A 22,995-nucleotide genomic window follows, 5' to 3' on the forward strand; every position below is an offset into this window, starting at 1 on the left:
GACGGAGCAATCGGATGATGCTGTTCAAATGTTAGATTGTGTTACTCCTCAGCCCAAATCCCTGCCGTAGCCCCCATTTCCCACAGGGTAGGCTCTGTGGGGTCTGCCCCTCCCTGCCCGCACCTCGCCGACCTCCTCTCCTGCCTGCGCCCCTCTCTGGCCGGGCCAGCCTCCTTGCTGTTCCTAGGAGTCAGGCACACTCCCTGCTTTCCCTTCTTAGGCCCATTATTCCAGCTGTTCCCTCCTCTGGAATGTTCTCCCAGATATTCAGTTGGCTCATGTTCACTTTCTTGGAGTGCTGGCCAACGTTTCAATGAGGCCTTTCCAGCCATCCTCCCCAGCACGCCCATTCCCTTTACCTGGCTGTAATTTTTCTTTTTTCTTTTTTTTTTATTCTTATTTCAGCATATTGTGGGGGTACAAAAGTTTAGGTTACGTATATTGCCCTTGCCCTCTCACCCCCCGAGTCAGAGCTTCAAACGTGTCCATCCCCTAGACATCGCACTCATTATGTATGTATACACCCCTCCCCTCCCCCACCCACATCTGCCCGACGATCAATGTTGTTCCTAAATGTGCTCTTAGGTGATGACCAGTGAAACCAATTTGATGGTGATAATTTTTCTTTTTTCTAATGCATCTATCACCTTCTAATATACCGCAAATAATATTATGATTATTGCTGGTTGTCTATATCCCTAGCTAGAATGTAAGTCACTATTCTGGGCAGGGGTCTTTATTTTGTTTACTAATATGTCCCAAATGCTTGACTGTACCTGGCACATATTAGGTGCTCTGAATATGTATGTAATTATGTATAGAAATAAGTATATTTATTTGAATAAATGAAGTGACCCCAAGAGTTATATCTAATCTCAACTCTAACCTTTCCCAGCTCATCCCTCCCCAACAAGCTCCTGAATCTGTCCTCATCCCCTGAACCCAGCGTCTGCCACTCCCTGCCAGGCTGGAGCCCCCTGCCAGGCACTTGAATCTGTGCAGCCAGCGTGTGGCGGGGGCTCTGTGTCCCTCTCAGTTGCCCAGGATGGAGGACTGCAGGTGGGAATGGAGGCGGCTCTGAACCAACAGTGCTCACCCCGTGGATCAGAGAGGGCTTTAGAGGGCCAGCTGGGAGCTTAACCCCGTCCGTCCAAATGTCTGTCAATGTGCTTTTGGGGATGTAGCCCCCTTGAGAGCTGGGAGTTGTCAGTGTTATTACATCGAGGACTGGCAAGTCCTAGGCCACACTGTGAAGTGGCACTTCTGTTTCCCGTGCTCCCAGGCCTGTGCCACTTTGCATGGACCGTAACATTGTTCTCTTCCAACAGCCTTGTTGGAATCTACTGTTGTTATTGCTGCTTTGCAGGTGTGAGACTCAGAGACTCAGAGAGGAAAAGTCACTTCCCAAGGTGACCCAGCTCATCGGTGCTGGAGTCAGGATTTGGATGCAGGCCCTGGGACTGCAGAGCCTGTGCTTTCACAGTCTGCTCTTCCCCCAAACCCTGGTCCCCAGCCCTTCCTTCACCCTGAGGCTTGATGGACAGGAAAGGGAGGAAAGGAGCTCCCAGCCATCCCCATCCGACCAGCCCCGAGTTCTGCTGATGTTACCTCCTAGACATTTCTGGACTCTGGTCCCTCCCTCTCTACCAGCTACCAGGAGCACCCTCTGGTTGGCACTCAAGGCCTCTTCTGACGTGGTCTCCTCTCATGGTCTCTAGCCTCCCCTCCCACCACACTTGGCCTTGACTTTATGCTGTTCTGATAGTGAGTGGTGCTCTGCTCTCACACACCTGCCCTGCCCACGTGCTTCCTTCACCTCCCACCTTGCCACACCTCCTTTAGGTTGCACTTGTTCTCCAAGATCCAGCTCAGGTGTCATCTCCACGAACCTTTTAGTAAGTTCCCAGGTTGGGCCTAGAGCCCTCTCCTGGACTTCTGAGGTGTCCTATGTGTAACCGCTTAGCCCATGATTCAGACATTGTCTCTGGGTCCTCTGGGTTAGGAGTCCCTTCATCTTTGTGCAGCTGATGCCTGGCACAACGCCCAGCTCATAGGAAGCCCTCCATGAATTCTTATTGAACTTGGCATTTAATGACCATCTGTTATAAATTAGGCACCATGCTAGGTGCTATCCATGCCTTAGGCCACTTAATCTTCATGATTATTTGTGAGAAAGGTATTATCCCCAGGTGCAGAAACTGAGATTCAGAGAGCTCAATGGCTCGTCTAAGGTCACACAGCTACTCAGTGCTGGAGGTGCAGTTTTATTTGAACATAAATGTGTCCAGTTCTAAGATCACAGTCTTTCACTTCACTGGCTGTCTCACTTAGGTGTGTGTATAAGCAGGGGTGGAAGGAGTAAGCTAAAAGGATTCATCTCTAATGATGGAATTTTGGGCCTCCACCAGGGCAGGGGCTGGATTTCTTGGGGAGAGAGGCAGTAACCCCCTCCCTGCCTCTGTGGTTCCTTAAGGGGCTGCGCACTGGTCGGTGGGGCAGGGTGACACCTTCCCCCCAGCCTTCTGGCTGTAGGCTGACTTGCTCCGTGGCCTCTCCCCAGAGGCTTTATTTCTGGCTCTCTTTGACTCACCTTTGGCCCCAGTGCCCTCCCAGCCCCGGCAGAGTTTGGGAGAGCTGCCCTCACGTCCTCATTGTTGGGCACTGGTGCCTGGGGGGTAGGTCCTGCTCTTGCCTCCAGTGCTGCTCCTTCTGCAAGGGCACATTCTGCAGGTCTGCTTCTTCCAGCCCCTCTGCCATGGCTTTTCTAGGTGGTATACTTCACGGCCACCTTCCCGTACGTCGTGCTCGTGATCCTCCTCATCCGAGGGGTCACCCTGCCTGGAGCTGGAGCCGGGATCTGGTACTTCATCACACCGAAGTGGGAGAAGCTCACGGATGCCACGGTGGGCTTCTGATTTTATTAATATTTACAACAGGCCCCGGGGTGGGGTGAGCGGCACTCAGGGACGGGGCGTGCTCTGCGATGCTGTTTGGCGGAAGGGGTCAGACGTCCTCCCCTGGGGAATCTCAGTGTGTGCTTTTACAAGGGCCTGATGATCTCGGTACATTCTGCACTCGGGAAATATTTAATGAGAAGTGGGCAGCCGAGGGTTTTCAGATTCCTGGAATAGTTGTCCTACATCTGGGGTTGCAGTGGAAGCTGAAAATGAAGAATGAAATCCTCTTAATAGCTTTGGGCCACTTCACACCACTTATCTGTTACTAATTATAGCGTGTTGGAAGTGGAGTCTTGCTGGTTGGAAAATAACAGCACACAGGTAAACCATAATCGGTGTTATTTTAAAGGGCTTAGACACATCTGAATGCTTCTTGGACTCCCACACAGGGCCGGCATACACTTGAACTTTCTCTTTGCATGTTCTATATGGCCACGTCTTACTCTAAAATTCCCAATCCCAAAACCTCTCAATGAGGGGGTGATTGTTGAACGAGAACTAAATTTTCTCACCTTAAAGGAAACTCTACTTTTCCAGAATATGTTAAGAACACATAGCTAGGATTGAATTTGATTGCACGTAACAGAAAATCTCCACTTCATGGCAGGTAGGATGTGGCACCATGAAGTCCACTCTACGGTGGCACAGAGATCATTTTACTAAGAATAGGGGCTACAGAAATTTCAGATTTTTAATAGCAGTTGTAATCTGTAGGAATGTCAGTTAAAAAGGGTTTTTGTTTTATATCCATGAATATATTTTGCTGTTATGCACTATTTTTTGAGAGCGTATTGACCTAAAGAAAGGGCTCTCCCGTCTGTTTAGCTTTACATGAGAGAAAACATAAGCATGAAATGTGTGTGTAGTTTATTGAGTTCCTCACCTTTGATTAGAGGGAGTTAAAATCTCCCAGGTAATTTACCGCCCCTTTGGCTTCCAGGACAAGTGAGTTATGTTTCTCATTTTCGTTGCTGTCCAAAGTCATCTCCTCCCTGATGCCTTTCCCTGGGAAGATGATGTGGTGTTAAGTGTGTGAGCCTCCCCTCCCCTGGGGCCAGTCTCCTTCAGTGACCTTGAATCTCCTCTCCTTTCGCCTCCCAGGTGTGGAAAGATGCTGCCACTCAGATTTTCTTCTCTTTATCTGCTGCATGGGGCGGCTTGATCACTCTCTCTTCTTACAACAAATTCCACAACAACTGTTACAGGTAAGTGGAGGCGCTTCCAAGATCCTAGGTAGCTGGTTAGCAGAACCAGGGTCGGAGACAGAACAGTGGACTAAGTTATCAAGCACCTGAGGCCACCTCCTCACGCTTCACCTCAGGTAAAGCCAACGATTTGCTTCTGGCCTGGGGGAAACCACCTGCTAGGGCATAGCCCTGTCTTCTGGAGGCCTGGACCCTAAATTATATTTATGCCTCTGACACATGGTGGGGACTCAGTGGCTATTTATAGGATGGAAGTGACCTCTCCATGGGATGGGGGTCGCTGTGCAGCAGCTGTGTGTGTCCTGTGATAGTCACATGTGAGCTACCTAGTCCATGGATACACCTGTATGGTAGTCACTTATAACATATGGTCATGTGGTCACTTGACAAAGATTTTTCAACACAGTGCAATAGAAAGAACACCTTGGATTCAGACAGACCTGCATTTGATATGACTTTACTACGTACTACAATTCCAAGACATGGGTGAGATACTTTGCTTCCCTGAGCCTCTGTTTTCTTGCCTATAAAATACAGATTATAATATTTTTTGAGGGGTAAGAGACGATGTATGCAAATTTCTCAGGGCAATATTTCATACATAGTAGGCACTCAGTAAGTGGCAGCTGCCATTATTATTTTAAAAATAATGTATGAGATATTTTGTGAACCAAGAGAGACACAGAAAGGTTCAAAATGTCCCTGTCCTCAAATAGTTTACTATCTAGGTGAAGAGGTGCAAAATCACTGGTGTGGTTCTGGGTTCAGATTGTTAGTCACACTCAAAAGACACAACAGGCTTATTGAAGAAAGTTCACTCAATTTTGAGAAAGGATATGGAAAAGGGGGCACAGCCTCATGCCTAGCAACAGGACCCTGGAGCCCTCAGGCACCCCGCCTCTGTTTCCAATGCCCTGAGCACTCCACACTGCCCATTTGGGAGTGAAGGATGGTGATGAGAGCTAGTCACATTAGAACAAGGGATGTCCTTTGGCTTAAATACCTCTGATCACCTGGCACCTGGCAGCCCAGCTCCCATGTTTAGGGCACCTGCAGCTCAGATATTTTAGCTTATGCATTGAGCAATCCTAGCAACCAGGATCAACAATTAGTCCATGGCAGCCACAAGAATCTGTTCATTAACCTGATACTGCAAGAACTGTGACTGAGAGTCAAACTTTCCTCAAGCATTTCTGAAATTAGAGGAAAAGATTACAGTCAAGCTGTGGCCTGGGATGCTTGTGATGGCCTCACAGAATGAGAGTTGTGCTGGGCTGAATTTCAGCAGGTGCAGGAGGGAGGCACGCATCTCCGGCAGCAGAGAGAGCCCGCGTTGCGGAGGAGCAGGATGAGTGTGATAGGTGTGTGTGGAGGGAGGCAGGTAAATGGGATTGCAGCAGCAGGTGTGTGCACGTGGGGCCAGAAGGAAATGGGGCCTGACAGTCAGCTGAGGCCAGACTGGAGAGAGCCTTCGTATTAGTTTGCTAGAGCTACTGTAACAAACACCACAGACTTGGTGGCTTACACGATAGAAATGTATTGTTTCACAGTTTTGAAGCAACTAAAAGATGCTGAAGTCCAAGATCAAAGTGTTGACAGGGATGGTTTCTTCTGAGGCCCCTCTCCTGGGCTTGTAGATGGCCGTCTTCTCTCTTTGTCTTCACGTGGTCTCCCTCTGTGTGTGGCCGTGTTCTCATCTCCTCTTCTTATAAAGGCACCAGCCGTCTTGGACTAGGACTCAATCTAATAACCTTATTTTAACTTAGTTAGCTCTTTAAAGACCCTGTCTCCAAATACGGTTACATTCAGAGGTCCTGGGGATTAGGACTTCAGTGTATGAATTCTGGGGAGGGCACAGCTCAGCCCATAATTCAGTGTCTGTGGGGGGCTCGCTCTCTGCTTCAGAGATGGTGCCTTGTTGCTGTGTCCTCACACGGCAGAGGAGGCAGACACGCCCCCTTCAGCCTCCTTTATGAGGGCACTACCCCCATTCCTGAGGACAGAGCCCTCATGACTTCCCCAAAGGCCCCCCTCTTAATACTATGGGATTAGTACATTGGGGATTAAATTTTAACACATGAATTTGGGGGGAACATGAACACTCAGGCCATAGCAGGTGAGTTGAGACCCAGTCCTACAGCATGCGGAGCCAGAGCTTTGGCCCAGAGGCCCTGGATCAGGGCAGTTAGGGGAAATCTTTTTGAGCCTTTTGATGGTTTTTAAATGAGCTCACAGAGGAGTCTGTGGTCAGGACTGCTTGTTTCTGTCCTTTGGTGGATACATTTTTAGAAATGGATGTGTACATGCATGCACACACATACACATGTGCACACAAACACATGGGAACATATTTGTGTGTCCTTCCCCTTGTCCCTTCCCACTCACAAAGCACACCTAATGGGGAACTCTGGTCTCTTCCTTCCAGGGACACTCTGATTGTAACCTGCACCAACAGTGCCACGAGCATTTTTGCTGGCTTCGTCATCTTCTCCGTCATCGGCTTCATGGCCAATGAACGCAAAGTCAACATTGAGAATGTGGCGGATCAAGGTACAGGACAGTTGTCACCCTGCTGTTGCAGGGCAGGTTCCAGGCACACCTCACAACCTCCTAATTTATGCTTCCCTGGGAAGGTGGCCTTCTGGAACAGGATGGAGAGTGGAGGAACCCAGGTCCCCCTTTGCAGGGGAACCGAGACAGGCTCAAGTAGGACACTGCAGGATTAGGGCTGGCGGGTCTCTCACCAGAGGGATTGCTTTAAAAGCCCCCCTTCCCCCTGCCCTCTCCTCTCCTTCCTCTTCCCTGGGCCCTCTCCAGCTCCAGCCTGAATAAGTAAGGTCTGTCCCTGTTACACCTTTTAGCTACGAGTAGTGGATTCGTTAGGATTCATTAGGCAAACCTCGCCCCTGGAGCAGGTGTGGGCACAGTCTGCCGCAGGATGACATTCCTAGCAGAGGGCCCTGTCGAAACCAAGGCTTAATAAGAGCACTGGCTTCAGAGGAGCCTTTTCCTTACGAAGCACTTTTCTGATTATTAGGTCAAATGTGCTTTCGGGGCCTTCTGCTTAGTTAGCATGCGGACCTGCAGTTTTTTCCGCAGTGGTTTGACGAGTTGGAGAGTGGTGGGTGGGTGCAGAGGCACGTGGAATAAACGTTTACTCTCTACCCAAGTGATCCTTTTATTAATGGCTAACATTTGTATAGTACTTTTGAGTTTACAAAGAGCTTTCATTTTTATCTCATTTAATCCATATTTCTAGGACAGCATTTTGCAGAGAGAGAATGTTTAAGATTTTTATTTAACTCTTCATTTCCACCCAGCCTGGTTCCACAGAGGGTTCAGGTATTTCGTAGTTTTCAGTGATCGAGGGACTTCCCCGTGGCTGTTGCTTACTGTTAGGATCTCATTCTCTGTGTGGGGACCGTGCCCCGTGCCGTGTGGCACTACTGGGGCCCTAGACAATCCAGAGGTGGACCTGTGAGAGGCTTGTCTGGGCAGTTTTCTTTCTTCAAGGAGCTCACTGCAATTCTCAGACAATGGCTTAGATGCAGGGAGAGAGTTAAGTCCTGGAAATGTCACCTTTTTGGTGGGCTGCTAAGATCTCTTCTGGCTCCCCAAGGATAATTAATTACTGCTTCAGCTCATGCTGATGGGGCACCAGGGGTCTCAAAGAGTTAAGGAGCCAGCATGTTCCAGGGGTGTAATTATCTCTCCCTGGAGAGAGTGTGAAACCCTGAGGGGTGTTTGGTTCTGCAGCGGTGCACTGAATTAGAGGGGCCCCAGGAGATGAGCGAATGCCCCTCCCTGGTTGAGAATTCTCCAACACCCTGGGAGGCAGGGAGGGACCAGAGAGGGTGAGAAGGCTCTGTCCTCGGGGGGGCCTGAACCACCCCCAGCTGTCCTGTAACCTCATTTCCTCCCAGCAGAGAGGCTGGAGCAGATAGGTTCTGCTCCACTTTCTAGCAGATCTGAGGCATTTTGTTATTTTTTGTGGCATTACCGAGCCCCTTGGGAACCAGTGGCCAAGCTGCTAGAGATAGTGATTCCTGAGATGTGGGCCAGGTTAGTCAACTATTCTGAACTCTTTTCTGCTGCAGGAAAGGGATTTGGGGGGAGATGTTGCTAAAACACAAACAGAACTTTTTTTATCCTGCATGTAAAAAACAGCCAAACATTTGCCTGTGTTTCCCTTTGAAATTTCTCCTTTCTGGCATTTTTTTTACTTCCTCTGATTTTAACAAGAAGAGCACTTCTAACAGGTTCTAAGCTGTCATGCTAATACCTGGTCTCCGGCACATGGACGGTGGGGCTCATTCCCCACGGGAGAGGGAGCTGTGGCCTGTGAGATCTTCTCCCAGAGCCCTTGGGAAACTATTCCGGCTCATCTGAACTCACGTATATTCTTACATGTGCTTTGCAGGCTTGTCTTATTTCCCCCAGTATAACGGGGGCTCTGCAGAGTACAGGACAGAGATTTGGGGTCAGGCCTGCATTAAATCCCAGCCCCACTCCCTCCTAGCTGGGCGACACTGGCAGATAGACATCCAGGACAGTTTTGCTGACCCAACATTGGTAACTAAGTTTTGGTCTTTAGTCAAAACCAGGTTTTCCTTAATGACCTATCACTGTTCTGTTTACTTTGCCACTCCCTTCTAAGGGAGGCATCTCTGTCAAAATTGTCACCCCAAATCTCAGCCTTATTAGAATTTTGGGGGGCTGAGGACAGGATTGGTGATGGGACCACGCTGTCCTCTGCTTTCATGGTAGGCATACAGAAGGGGCATGGTCTTTTCAGGGACCTACTCCAGAAAAGCAGCTTCCAGGGAATCCAGCCTTTCGGAGCCATCTTCCAGGCATCTGCCTTGCTGCCTGTGGAGCAGTGACTCGTGTTCAGAATCTAGCCTGAAACCACCAAAAGAGCCCAGAATGACTGGGCTAGACCAGAGTGGATAAACACAAATGTGCACGTTCTATTTAGCGTTCCCAAGTGCAGGTTGGTAGCTCTCAGTTAACCAGACAACTAGGAAGCACTGCCTTGGTTCTCTCACCTTCTTATAGTTCAGAGACTCTGCTGATCCACATGAGCACCCGGGCAGGACTGACGTGCCCTCCATCCAGCCGTCTGCCTATCGCCTGTAACCCCACCTTTCCGCCCAAAGGTGTAGAAGCCCCAGGTGGCGAGTGCTCAGAGAACCCCTCCATGTACCATAGTCATCATGGCAGTGGCCACCCAGGCTGCGCTGTGGGTCTTGATCTGTTGCATGGACCAGAGCCCCCTGCAGTGTCTTTAGCAGTGCTGTCGGATGAAGGAGGCTGTCACTGTGGCTCTCTGGGAGCGCTGTCCGAGTGGCTGACATGCAGAGCCCCTTTGATTCCCTCTCCTGAAAGAGCAATAATGCTCTTTGTTTTCTGAGTTCCTGCCATGTCCCAGCATTGTTCTAAGCCCTTTCTTTGTAGTAACACATTTAATTCTCACAGAGACTCTATGAAAGGCGGCACTATTATTATCTCCATTGTGTAGCTAAGGAAACTAAAGTTTGTCCAGAGAGAACAAGTGACTCACCTAAGGTCCACAGCTCGTAAGAGGCACAGCCTGCTTTTGAGTCCATGGGGAACGGGGCTGTAGTCCAGCCACGGGGCTGTACTGCCTCCAGAGGCAGAGGAGAGACTCAGGACTTGGCCTCCAGCAGATGGGCCATACATGCTTTTAAATATCCGACAATGTTATTCACTAGATGCCTCCACTCCCCATCCACCGTGGATAAGTGGCGTTAGCTGTAATGTAGCTTGAAAATGATGCCTTCACCTGGGTACTTTAGGGAGGCAGCTGAAATGGAAGCAGGCTGAATATTTTGAAATCACTTCCTCCCCCTAAAAAAGCCGTGAAGCCCAAAGGGTCAAATCCTGTTAAAGCGAGTGGCTGAGGTCCTCTGGTGGTAGCCATTCAAGACTTTGTAGGCTTTATGGGCCCGACTGTCGCCAGAGCATTGAACTGACTTCCTTGTTGTTCTGCATTCGAGACCTATTTTGAACTGTAGTTTAATGCAGACTTTTATGGTTCACATAGGGAGCCTTCAGAGGCTGGCTCTACGGTCTGTTCAATAAATGCATAAAGAGGGGGTATCTGAGGCATTGGAGGCTTTACATTTTAAATACCCTGAGGCCCTAGGCAGCATTAGGAACTAACAACCCGATAAATTCCAGTTGGGAAAAGTGCTGCTATGCTTGAGTTATAAAAACTGTAGGTGCTGCGGTTTCTGGTTTGCAGATGCGTGCTGGCTGTGGATCACCCAGTGCTCACGTTTACTCGTCTCTGCCCTTTTTCATTTAGTTTTCCACTTACAAGGAAATTCACAACTGCCCCATCTTTAGCCATCTTTGGTTACAGTAATCTTCCCAGTGAGGCCACGAGGCAGGTAGCAATGGCTGGCAGGGCTCCATGACAGCAGAGACAACTGCAGCTCAGACAACCCCCGCCAGGGCCACACGAAGTGTTCTAGAGAAAAGCTGAATCAGAATCGCTAGCTTCCACGTGCATAAACCACTCATAATACAAATTAATATTCTGTGAATGTTGATGATGGGGGAGGCACTGGGGCTTAGCGTTTTACTGTGTTTTCTCATCGATTCCTTATAACCACCTAGTGAGGCACTATTATAATCCCCATTTTACAGATGGACAAAATTGAGGCTTATAGACATTAAATAACTTGTTTAGGGCTGCACAGCTGGTAAGTCATGGAATCTGGATTGGGACCAGATCTGTCTGACCCTTAGAGACCAAACTCTCTTAACCCCTACACCATGCTTCACTGCCCCCTGCCCCCAACTCAGTACCTGTGTACTGTTGTGCCCCATCTTTACCACATAGGGCAAGATCCTGAAAGAGTTAGATTTATGTTTTGTGTGCATGGCTTCTCCTGGAGGGCTGAATAGGAGGAAGAGTAGTTAAAGGGAGAAACAATATCATTCTGGTCATGTTCTACCTTTTAGAACAGCGATTCTGAACCTTGAATCCTTATTCTATTGACATTGGGATGGGGAACTCTTTGTTGGCAGGAGCTGTTTTGTGCATCGCAGAAAGATAGCAGCATCCCTGGCCTCTACCCACTAGATGTCAGTAATCATCCCACCCCTACACCAGTTGTGAGAATAAAAAATATCTCCAGACATCGCCAAATATCCCCTGGGGGACAAAATCACCCCTGGTTGGGAACCACTGCTCTAGAGGGTAATTATTGTATTCTCCCTTAACTCAACCAAAACGTCAGTGATGGAGTTTCTCATGTCATGTGCGTGGGACACAGCCTGGCTGTAGAGACAAGTAGGGCTGGCTCTGAGTCTCTGCTTTGACACTATTTTTGAGCCTCTCCTGCGAATTTCTCCAGCTGTAGACCTAATTCTGATCCTTCTCTTGTAGGAGCCTAAGGTCTAATTGAGGAAATGATGATGATTTAAAAAATAACCAACAGTGGAGGCAGCATATAATAAGTGATATACCAGGATCTCCATGGGGAGCAGGCCCTGTGGGCTCTGGGAAGAGGGCCCTGGAGCTGGGCCTGCCTATAATCCCCTGTCTTGTTCTTTCAGGGCCAGGAATTGCATTTGTGGTTTACCCAGAAGCCTTAACCAGGCTGCCCCTCTCTCCGTTCTGGGCCATCATCTTTTTCCTGATGCTCCTCACTCTTGGACTTGACACTATGGTGAGCCCCTTGTTCCCCATCGATCCATGTCCCAGGCTCCTTCTGAGGACCCCCCTCTCCTGGGTCCTGGGTCCTGGGTCCTAGGTCTAGGCCTTGACAAAGGGATGGGCTTCGGGGGGCCCAAACCTTTCCTCTGAGCCATGTGAGGGGGTGAGGTGCCTGTGGAGGGCTCAGGGTAACCCTGTATTGCGGGTGCTCATGGGGTGCAGAGGAGCCAGCCTCTCTCCCTGTTTCCTCTCTCTGCTCTCTGTGCCAGGTTTGAGCCTGTGCTACTTCCTGCTTTGGCATCATTTTGCCAAAGCAAATTCTGTGGGGCTGGCAAAGGGAGAATAATATGTAGTCAATTTTAGGAAAATTGTTGTGGTGCTGAGACTACTACAAATCATGCTGACAGGTGCTCAGAGTTTAGTTGTTGGGTGCAAAGAGGGTTTTCCTCAAGTAGAAGATCAAATGCAAGGTAAATTGGAGGAGAGGAATTTACATCTCATGAATACAAAGTGAGGCTTAAAATGTCCTGATGGCTGAATATGAGTGCAATCTCTGGGGAAGTAGTTTCTAAAGCTCATATCCTGCTTGGGTCCTGGCAGGCCTGTGAGTTGAACCCCAATGAGGACTTTTAGACACATCAAGGGGATGCTGACCTAAAAAAACACCAAACCTAATATTAAATACAAATACACTTTCCTGGTTGGGAGATGCAAACGGCTTTTTGGAGCCTCTGGGTGGGACGGTTTGACTCAGGCACCCACTTCCTGACACCGTTGCAGTTTGCCACCATCGAGACCATTGTGACCTCCATCTCGGATGAGTTCCCCAAGCACCTGCGCACACACAAGCCGGTCTTCACTCTGGGCTGCTGCATTTGTTTCTTTATCATGGGCTTTCCAATGATCACCCAGGTAAGCTGCATGCTGGGACAGGCCCGGTGTGGGGGGCTGATGGCTACCTGTCTTTTCCCCGCTTGGCTCTGAGACCATGGCCAAATCATTGCCATTTCCATGTAGATGGCACCAGCTCATCAGGGACTCCGACTGCAGAGGGAAATATGTCATCCTGGCTACCAGTGGTGCTTCTAGCATCTTCGTAATTGAGATGTAGCCTTCTTGAGCCAACAAGGCAGGTGTGTCCTACTTTAAGAAAATAGGATACATGAAAATCCAAGTTTTCCAACCAGATAAATTTCCAGGTGATTACTCATTACGTATGAGTCTGCAGCCACTTGAGTTCCTTCTAGTCCTGAACGTTTTGTTAAATTGAGTGTTAGCTCACTCAGTGTATGTATTGCTTTTGCTGTCTCTGTGACCTTGAGCAAGTAACTATTCTGGGCCTTAGTTTCTTCATTTGTGAAATGATGGATTATAATGAGACAGTCTCTAAGCCTCATCTATTGTAGGGAGGCTTAAAGAGTAAGGTAGAGCTACATGGGGATGTGTGAAAAATGCCCAGAGACACCTCAAGGTCATATGAAGGTAAATTAAATACAGATTCATGGGTGAAAATGATCATCTATTGCTTAAAGCAAAAAAAATAAAGCAATCTGGCTGCTTTCACATACACATCGTCAGATGCTGGCCTTTGCCTTTGAAGAAGAAGATGTTAAATCACTTTTTAATGCTTGTTCTATTGATTAGCTCAGAGTCTGCTGGGGGACAACTTTGCTTAAATGGCAAGGCCTGTGGTTTACATCCTGACCCAGGTGTAGGTCACTGCCACCGAGAGGAGGGGCGATCCTTTGACCCCTGTGTGCACCTGACTCTTCCCAAGATGGGGCGGGTCGGCTGTCAGAATGAGAAGAGAGCCCAGCGGTCGGGCCCATTTGATGTTGGCTGTTTCTCTCTCCCCTTAGGGTGGCATTTACATGTTCCAGCTTGTGGACACATATGCTGCCTCCTATGCCCTCGTCATCATTGCCATTTTTGAGCTCGTGGGGATCTCCTATGTGTACGGTAAGGGAATCACCGTGTCTGCCGCTGAGGTAGAACTTCAGTGCTGGTAAGGCATTCGTGGCAGGCAGGTTTTCCATATCGAATAAGACAATGAAAGGATTCAATTGCAGCCATTCAGGGAACATAAGAGAGCTGCACCTTTGTTTCCAAGCTTGCCTCAGGACCACTGTGATCCAGATTTAATAGAGAAATAGAAGGTGGCTGATGGTGAAACTCCTAGGAGTTGGACAGCCCTTTGGCTATTGTCTGGCATGTGACAGTTAATGCCTTGGACGATGGCCAGATGAGGGAAGAAGAGGGCTACCTTGCAGGGGTGAGATTATTTCTTGGTCTTGGTAGCTGCAGTGTTCATGTGGCTTGAGGTGAGGGATAGCTTCCTTGCTAGCCCCGGGGACAATAGTAAGAACAGAGACCACTCGGCTCACAGATTTTTAGGAAACTTTATTATTAATAGCATTGTGGGAGACTGATACAATATCTCAATCTCAGATTTTCCTAGGAATAGACTTTCAGTTCTCTTACAGTTTATCCTTCCTATCATCATTAGAGCAGCCTGAATCACGTAATCAGTGGTGCCACTACCAGGAACAACAGGAATGGAGAGCTGGCAGATGCCATCCGTGCCCTTTGCACAGAGCTGTCTGTCCTTGGGCTTCCCCCAGGGTATCTCCCGGCCCCTTGTATGCACTGCCAGTCATCAGTACAAGGAAGTCCTGCTTGATTTAAGGCACTACCAACTTCTTTGTGCCTGGAAGTCTGCTCAGAACTGTCCCCAGGCCTCCCTAATATATACAAGGCCACCATAGCAAATGTCAGGAAGGTGAAAACTTCCAGGTCAGACTATCTAACTGTATTTCAAATCCCCAAAGAGATAGCAACATGCTCTAAACTAAAAGGAAATGCAGGGTTCCACTTGGAATGCAGGGTATGAGTGAGGAACAAATGTACCATCCAGAGCCCAAAGGGAGAGGTGTCCAGGCCAGAGAGGTCTGCAGAGCTCTGCTCTTTACCTGAGGGCCCAGCAAAGCTCACCCTAACCACCAGGTATCCTTGATAGTATCCTTGTTAGCCTCCCACCCAACAGGTGCTTCACAGTGTCTTACTGTCCTAGATAACTTATTAAAATGAATCAAGATGTAAAAAGGAAACCTCCTATGTAAACCTCCTGGTACACTAGAAGCAGGATGACACTGTAGTCAGTTTTCAGCATTAGCAGAAGGAGAATTTGTCCCAGACTGGAGATCATATCCCTACTGCAGGGAGAGTTTAGTTCCTGGCAAGAGAAGTGGGCAGGCATGCCAGCTTTCCTGATGAGACCAGAGACCAAGCTGCCAGCACATTTGGCTGAAAAGACAGCCTGGACCCTGCGTGATGCTGCATTGGAGACCTGCTGCCGGGGTTAGGGTGAGGCTTCGAAGTGCTGTCTACCTGAGCAGAGAGTGGCAGAAACCCAGTGAAATCCACCACAGTGAATCTTAACTTTGTGCCCAGATACAAAAATCCTTTCCAAGAGAGGCCTCCAAGGTCTTTCTTTGGCAGCTCGAGCCCTCGTGGGTCCACATGTGAGCTGATGTCGCCAGATGGTCTCTTGGCATAGTCAGGAAAGCACATTATTTGTAGCACTGGCCCATGTGCCAGTAGCCATCTCATTTACCTCTTCCCTTACCTGTATCCGAATTGCTAATTGCCACAAAAGGCACATTTGCATGGTTCTTTCCTGTAAAACAGGGCTGTTTAGTGTGGTTTAAAAGCAGCATTAAAACAGAAACCTTTTAATGTTAAATATTTCTGTTCTTAGAAGTTAAATAGCTTCTGCCACCCTTGGCCCCATATAAATCTAGTGGTAGATTTCTTAGTTCTGAAGAAAAAAATAAATCCTGAGTCCTTTCATCCCTGGGATAAGCTAATTTTCCTGAGGACCACCCAGGAAATCCTCTGCTCTCTAAGAGTAATGATGTTGGGCTGGGTTGACCCCGTGCTGGGCTCAGGTTGAACTTCTGCAGTGGGTGTGAATGTCTGATTTGGATCTGGATAGAATTTTAAGAAGTGAATCTCAGGAAGAAACAGTTGAAATAACCTAACATAATTGTTAGTGATGCAAAGAAAAGCCTGTACAAATATGGAAATCATACCACAGAGTACAGTGCATTCTTTATTGAGGTGATGAGACCCCAAACCAGTGCAAGGTTTGTTTAAGGTAGTTGAACATGAATCTGTGAAGGGTGAAAAGGAACCTGACTCCCCTGCTGCATTCCCTTCTTGGCCACAGAATTAAAAAAGTAAGAAAGTGAATTGCAGAGATTTGTGTTTTTCTTCTTGTTTCTAATAACCTCTAGATTCTAGAGGATATCATTTAAATATTTGAAATATGGTAGGTATAATTTTCAAGTTTTATCACTAGATTGAAATAGCTGATTGAAGTTCTTAAGTCAACATGCCTCCCTGGCCAGTAGCCAGGTTCAAGGTATCCAGGTTTAAAAGTGGAACTCCTTGAGTTTGGTGTAGAAGTGATGATCTCTTTAACAGACCTAAGTAGAGTCGCTTTGAAAGTGTTTGCATTTTCCTGGGAGACAATGTAGGGGCCTTCTGGCTGGGGGAACAATGTGATTGAATGGCCACCACCAAGACCTCCTGCCTGCTAACTGCTTGGTTTTCCATTGGACATTTTCCCCAATCTCGATATGTGAAATGGTCTTGATCTGTTGTCCACATCAGTCAGTTACTTGTTTCACATTCTACCTCCTAGACTGCCTCTCTCTCCACATGCTTGTGAGAGATGTTAGGCTCACATCAGGCAAGGCCTTTAGATGATGGAATATGTCTATCTTCAGTTCTTGTTGCTCATCCTGCTGGCTGAACTCAGCAGGTTTTTTTTTTTTTTTGATCCACCACAGCATTTGAATTTTTTTAGCAAGGTTTTTTAAGCACAAAAGAAAACAAAACAAAAATTAAAAAAAAACAACAACAACAGCAAAACAAAAATCCCTCCAGAGTGCAACATATGTAAGCTTAATTTTTTCTGCATGAGTCCCCTCCCTGAGCTCCATTTTCAATTACGTTGTTGGCTGAAATGTCACTGTATACACCTCCCACTTCAGGGTGCAGGCTTCCCCAGCTCCATTTGCTGGGACTCAGTAAATATAATATTATGAATGAGAGGCTTTAGTTCATGAACTCACAGGGTAAATGTATGTGAGTAAATGAACAGGTATTTATCAAGTGCTTACTGTATGCCCTGTGGGCTCCTAGGAAAGAGGAGAGGGGCAGGGGTAGTTTCCCTTATTCATAGAACTTGTCAACTGGCCACTAGGGAGGAGCAAATGCACTGAAAACACTAAGAAGGTCAGTGCTAAACTGTGCATCCGAAGGTGTGGCCCTGTTGCTGCCCAGAGATAAAGGAGGGCCAAGAATAGTCAGGAAAACCTTGAGATGGAGGCATATCAGAGATAAAAGAATATAAAAGAAATAAACACTGAGACTTAGTGAGTGTTAAGCTGAGTTTATTGCCAACCAAGGCAGGGAAAACCTAAGTCAACACAGAGGGTTTTGTTCTCAGAAACGGAGCCTTCACATGAACTGTCAAAGAATGATTTGAGGATTTACTTGTCTGTAGGTACACACAGAACTGGAGACATAATCTGTGGGATATAGGACCAAATGAAAATGTGGAGTCCCTTGTTAAAAAATTATTAAGAATTTCAAGATGGTGACTGGAGAGCACTAAAGAGGTGTGGCGCCCCTCTGAGCACGGGGCGCTGGCTGTGTGGCTGCACAGCTGTCACGCCAGGAAGCTGGCCCTGGCCACACCAGAGGGAGGTGTTTGGAGTTTGGCGTTTGTTGTGGGCTGATTTCTGAGCCTCCAATCTGTTGAGTCCAGACTAGTAGGACTAGTAGCCATGAGTTCACCACCTTTTTTCTTTTTTCCCTGCTGTTCTTCTGCTAATTCAGACTAGTCTTTAAGAAGGAACTGATCAGATCCCTTCTGGGTCCTGACTACTTGCTGTCTTAGCCCTCCAGGCTCAAGGTCATGCAGCAGGGAAGCTTCTTTCATGCACATTCTCCAGGTTCCAGGAACAATTCCTTTATCATGAGTTAGGCCTTGAAGGCAAGATGGATTTGGGTTGGTGGAAAGGTTGGAGCAGACCGGGGAAGCTGTATAAACAGAGGCCTAAGGTGAAAATAGTCATTGACTCAGAAAGGGAGTCAGGTGGGGAAATGGGTATGGGCCAGGGCATGGGAGGGCTGGGGCTGGATGGGAGCTGGGCTGAGGCTGGAGGGACTGGAGAGCTTCATGCAGCAGTGGGCACGGGGTAGCCAGGTTGCCTTGTGGCTCCCAGCTGGTGCCCCTGAGCTGTGTCTGCAGGGCCAGCCTCCAAGTTGGCTGAACAGACGGAACAACTGTAGGATCTGGAGCCGGTGAAGAGGCCAGGTGTCTAGAGCCCTAGTGTGAGGCCTGGGGCAGGGAAGTGACTTTCTGGGGTCTGAACTGGCCCTGGAACCCAAGCCTTTTCACTCTCAGGCCCAGAGCTACTCTGCATCAAGCTGCCTCTTGCTGAAGTCTGAGCACCCATCATACATCCCTGCTGACAGGTTGGGGTCCAGCTCTTTGTCCCCTCTGAGAAACTTGAGCACTTTTAATGCCATCCCCCTCCTCCCATAGGAGGCTGTCTGCATGTCTTCCCCAGGTCTAACCTTGAGCCCTGTCGTAGCCCTGTGCCCATCCAGCCACATGCCCCCACCTCTTGGGGATGGGTTAGTGGACAGGAACAACTTGGCAACAGGATTGATGCTGATAATAGAAATGTTTAGAATTTTTTTTTCCTAAAGAACTGAGGCCTACTTTTGGTGTTTCGTAAATGTTTTTGAGGGCCTTAGCTTTGATTTCTATTTATTTGGTTCTCTCCCCTCACATATGCCTGGAAGGCCTAGTATCCAGAGGCTACTCATTTGAAAGTGTTTGATAAAATCTACAGGAAACAAACAAGCAAGCAAATCCAGCAATCCCACTACTGGGTATCTAGCCAAAGGCAAAGAAGTCATTTTATAAAAAAGATGCCTGCACCCAAATGTTTATCACAGCATAATTCATAATAGCAAAGATATGGAATCAACCTAACTGCCTGTCAACTGATGAGTGGATAAAGAAAATGTGGTATTTATATACCATGGAATACTACTCAGCCATAAAATGGAAAGAAATAATGTCTTTTGCAGGAACTTGGATGGAAGTGGAGACCATTATCCTAAGTGAACTATCTCAGGAATGGAAAAACAGATACTGCATGTTCTCACTTATAAGTGGGAGATAAACAAAGGATATATATGGTCATAAAAAGCAGTAATAGAAGCCAGGCGTGGTGGCTCACACCTATAATCCTAGCACTCTGGGAGGCAGAGGCGGGCGGATTGTTTGAATTCAGGAGTTCGAGACCAGCCTGAGCAAGAGCGAGACCCCGTCTCAACTAAAAATAGAAAGAAATTATATGGACAGCTAAAAAAATATAAATAGAAAAAATTAGCTGGGCATGGTGGCACATGCCTGTAGTCCCAGCTACTCGGGAGGCTGGCAGTAGGATCCCTTAAGCCCAGGAGTTTGAGGTTGCTGTGAGCTAGGCTGACGCCATGGCACTCTAGCCAGGACAACAGAGTGAGACTCTGTCTCAAAAAAAAAAAGCAGTAATAGACATGGGAAACTAAGAATGGGGAGGGTAGGATGGGGGTGAGGGATAAAAATCTACCTATTTAATATAATGTACACTATTCTGGTGACGGGTGCACTGAAATCTCTGACTTTAGCATAATACGATTTACCCACATAACAGAAACACTTGTACCCCCTAAATTTTTTGAAAAACCAAAACAAAACAACTGGTCGGGTCCACTGCCCAAAGCATGCAGTTCTCATCTATAGACCCAAGAAAGCAACCTGGAGTCTCCCTGCATTGTGGAGTGACCTCTCCAAAAACGCCCTACGAGCTCATTTGGCCCAGTCCTCCCGATGAACCAGCAGAGGCTCAGAGAGGGAGAGCGCCTTACGTAAGGCCACACATGGAATTAGAGGCAGAGCTGGAGTTGGACGCTTGGACCCCGGCTCCCAGGCCGTGCCCTTTCTGCTGTACCACCCCTGTGGTCGGCCACTATCACGTTTAAAGTAGAGCAGGAAGCTCAGCTGCAGCCTGAGAAATTTTCGAGTGAGTTGAGAAAGGTTGCCTTTGGCAAATCCCAGTCACTGTTCCCAGCACAGCCTACCCTATAGTGACCTTGAGGCCTGGCTGTCGTCTGTGATGGCTACTGCCAGGGGGCCTCACAGTCGGGAGGGCTGGCTGGTTCTCTTCTGGGTTTGAGCTTGGCAGGAAGTAGGAGCTGAGGGCTGTGAAAACCATTATTTTGATCGTGGTGGCTAGAGTGGACTTTTTGGGGTAAACTTTAACGTTGAAGTATAACATACGTACATTATAAATTAGTTTTTATTCATTTATGTATTTATTTTTTGTTGGATAGTGACAAACGATAATTGTATATCTTAATATTTATGGGGTACAAAGTGATGCTATGATATATGTATACAGTGGGGAATGATTGACTCAAGCTAATTTACATATCCATGATCTCAAATACTTAGCATTTATTTCTCCTGAGATTTTGTTCCCTTTGACCAACATCTCCTCATTCCCCCAATTCTCCAGTCTCTGGTAACCACCGTTCTGTTCTCTGCTTCTATGTGTTTGATTTTTTTTTTTTAGAGTGCACATATAAGTGAGAGCATGTGGTATTTGTCGTTCTGTGCCTGGCTTTTTTGACTTACCGTAATGTCCTCCAGGTTCATCCATGTCACAAATGACATAATTTCTCTCTTTTTAAAGACTGAGTAGTATTCCACTGTGTACACACCATGTTTTACCCACTTATCTGCTGAGAGACACGTAGCTTCAGTCCATTGATGCTGCAGTGAACATGGTGGTGCAGATATGTTTTCAACATACTGATTTCAAATCCAGTCATGGGATAATTGGATCCCATTACTGGGTAACTCTATTTTTAGTTTGCTGCAGAAACTCTATACTGTTTTCCATAATGGCTGTATCAATTTACATTCCCCACCAATAGTGTACTAGGGTTCTCTTTTCTCCATAAAGAGCACTATCTTGAATGTACAGCTCTATGAATTTCCACCCCCATGTAATGAGCACCCAGATCAAAATATAGAACATTATCAGGGCCATTTTTTAAGGGGCTGAGTTGAACTATTCTGTTCCCGGGAAGGGACACCATAGTCTTTGCTTTCTGCCCCGGAAAGAGATTGTCTTCTTGAATCACATCCATCCCTCCCCACTTCCACGTAGCAGACAGCAGGTGCTGAGAACACAGGACCAGGAAGGATAAGTCTAGACCGGGGAGGGGGCAGTGTGTGTGGGGGGCACTGGTCAGGTAAAGGCAGCTGGTACAGATGGCAGGTGGGGAGGTGGTGGCAGAAGAGGATGAGGTGGCAAGTGAAGGCAGAAAGAGGAGCACCTGGAGACTGACTTCACCTGCTCTGTGTGGAGCTCAGGGCAAAGGACCCAGAAATCCAAGGGAGCTGAGAGCCTGAGAACAGGGGGAGAAAGTGGCCAAGGTCTAGAAGGAAGGCTGGAGGATGTGCAGGGGAGTATCCTCAATGGGAGGAGTTGGCAGTCAGCCCCTCTTGACCCGCAGGTACCCACTTTTCACATAATGACCCTGAGGATGAAGGAGTGATGAGTATTTAAGCTGAGACTATATTTAAGTCAGAACTGCTGACTACAAAGGAGCTTAAACTCGGGGACTTTTCAGGTCTCTTCAGTGTATTCAACCCCACAGTTCTGAGAAAGCCACACTTCTGATGAGCTCAGGAAAGAATGCAAGAAACCGCCCAATCCTAAAACATTCCTCAATGGCTTTTTCTTTCAAGGAGTGGTATAAAAAACCTTCCTAAACCAAGAAGGTGCAGGGGTGGTGGTTATGTAGGGCCATGAGGACAACCATCTTCTCTGCTTTTTACTTTAGTGAAGTTGATGAGTGATCTCGTAGACAGCAATCCTCTGAGTTACAACAAAGTGGGGGATGGCCACTTGGAATTTATGCTGGTTTTTACCTGCCATTATCATCTTGCACAGCACAAAGAAAGGACCCACTGGAAGAGAGATCTTGGGAGGGTAGGGGACAAAAACCAGTGTACAGTGACTCTCGCTCTAAATCCCAAATATAAATTTCAGAATACACTCCGCTATTGACTACAGTCTCCATTGGTTTTGCCAGAGTTGTCACTAAGCACATAAGGCTGTGCGTGTGAGGATGCCAGGTGGTGGCAGTGCTGAGACGCCTGGGCCAAACTGGAACTGAGCTTTGTAGATGTCACCGTGGGCTAACATTTTTGAACTTCACTGCAGAGAATATTTAATATCTATTTGAATGTTCACTTTGCCCTAATCTTCCCGGCAGCGAGTCATTTGCCTGATGGTTCCCTGCATAATAGGGGTCATGCTGATACCAGGCTGGGGCCATCCCTGGCCAATGGCACTTGAGTGAGGGGCTCTGGTGCCTGCCCTTGCTGTCACCTCACACCCTGCCTGTGTGCCTCATACTTGGTCTCTGCTTGTCTATTTGCAGGCTTGCAAAGGTTCTGTGAAGACATAGAGATGATGATTGGATTTCAGCCTAACATTTTCTGGAAAGTCTGCTGGGCATTTGTAACCCCAACCATTTTAACTGTAAGGATTGCATGCTTTATTGTGCAGATAGCACCTTGCATGGGTATGTGGTGTTTTACATTTGAACACAATGTGTGCCTACACGTGAGCCTGGGAGCTGGTGGGATAGGCATTATTCTTGTCTTTTAGATGAGGAAACTGAGGTTCAGAGAGGTGAAAAGACTTGCCTAAAGGTGCCTAGCTGGTCAGGTGCAGAGTTAAGAGTCATGCACAGGTCTTTGGAGCAACCCTATGGAACATTTCCCATTATATCAGTCTGTCTTATGTACTGATAGCAGATTACAAATACAGCCAACATTTCCCATGTGCTAACCACGTTCCAGGCTCTAATCATGGCACTTTATACATATTGTCTCATCTCTCCCTTACAGCAGCTCTGCAAGGTAGGCATTATAATTATCTCCATTTTACAGATGAGGAAACTGAGGCCCAGAGAGTATGTGACTTGCCTTACGTTG

General features: G+C 47.6%; 1 protein-coding gene across 1 annotated transcript in view; it reads left to right on the forward strand.

Annotated features, from left to right (window-relative positions):
* Nucleotides 1-22,995, forward strand: part of SLC6A5 (solute carrier family 6 member 5) — a 51,298-nt gene that overhangs the window by 21,887 nt on the left and 6,416 nt on the right. The window contains exons 8-14 of the mRNA XM_045556570.1: nucleotides 2,769-2,903; nucleotides 4,059-4,162; nucleotides 6,588-6,712; nucleotides 11,753-11,865; nucleotides 12,633-12,764; nucleotides 13,712-13,811; nucleotides 22,437-22,537. Of these exons, the coding sequence (XP_045412526.1) occupies nucleotides 2,769-2,903; nucleotides 4,059-4,162; nucleotides 6,588-6,712; nucleotides 11,753-11,865; nucleotides 12,633-12,764; nucleotides 13,712-13,811; nucleotides 22,437-22,537 (810 nt within the window). The remainder of the gene's footprint in view (nucleotides 1-2,768; nucleotides 2,904-4,058; nucleotides 4,163-6,587; nucleotides 6,713-11,752; nucleotides 11,866-12,632; nucleotides 12,765-13,711; nucleotides 13,812-22,436; nucleotides 22,538-22,995) is intronic.

The sequence above is a fragment of the Lemur catta genome, chromosome 7 (assembly GCF_020740605.2).
Source record: "Lemur catta isolate mLemCat1 chromosome 7, mLemCat1.pri, whole genome shotgun sequence".
Classification (NCBI taxonomy): Eukaryota; Metazoa; Chordata; class Mammalia; order Primates; family Lemuridae; genus Lemur; species Lemur catta.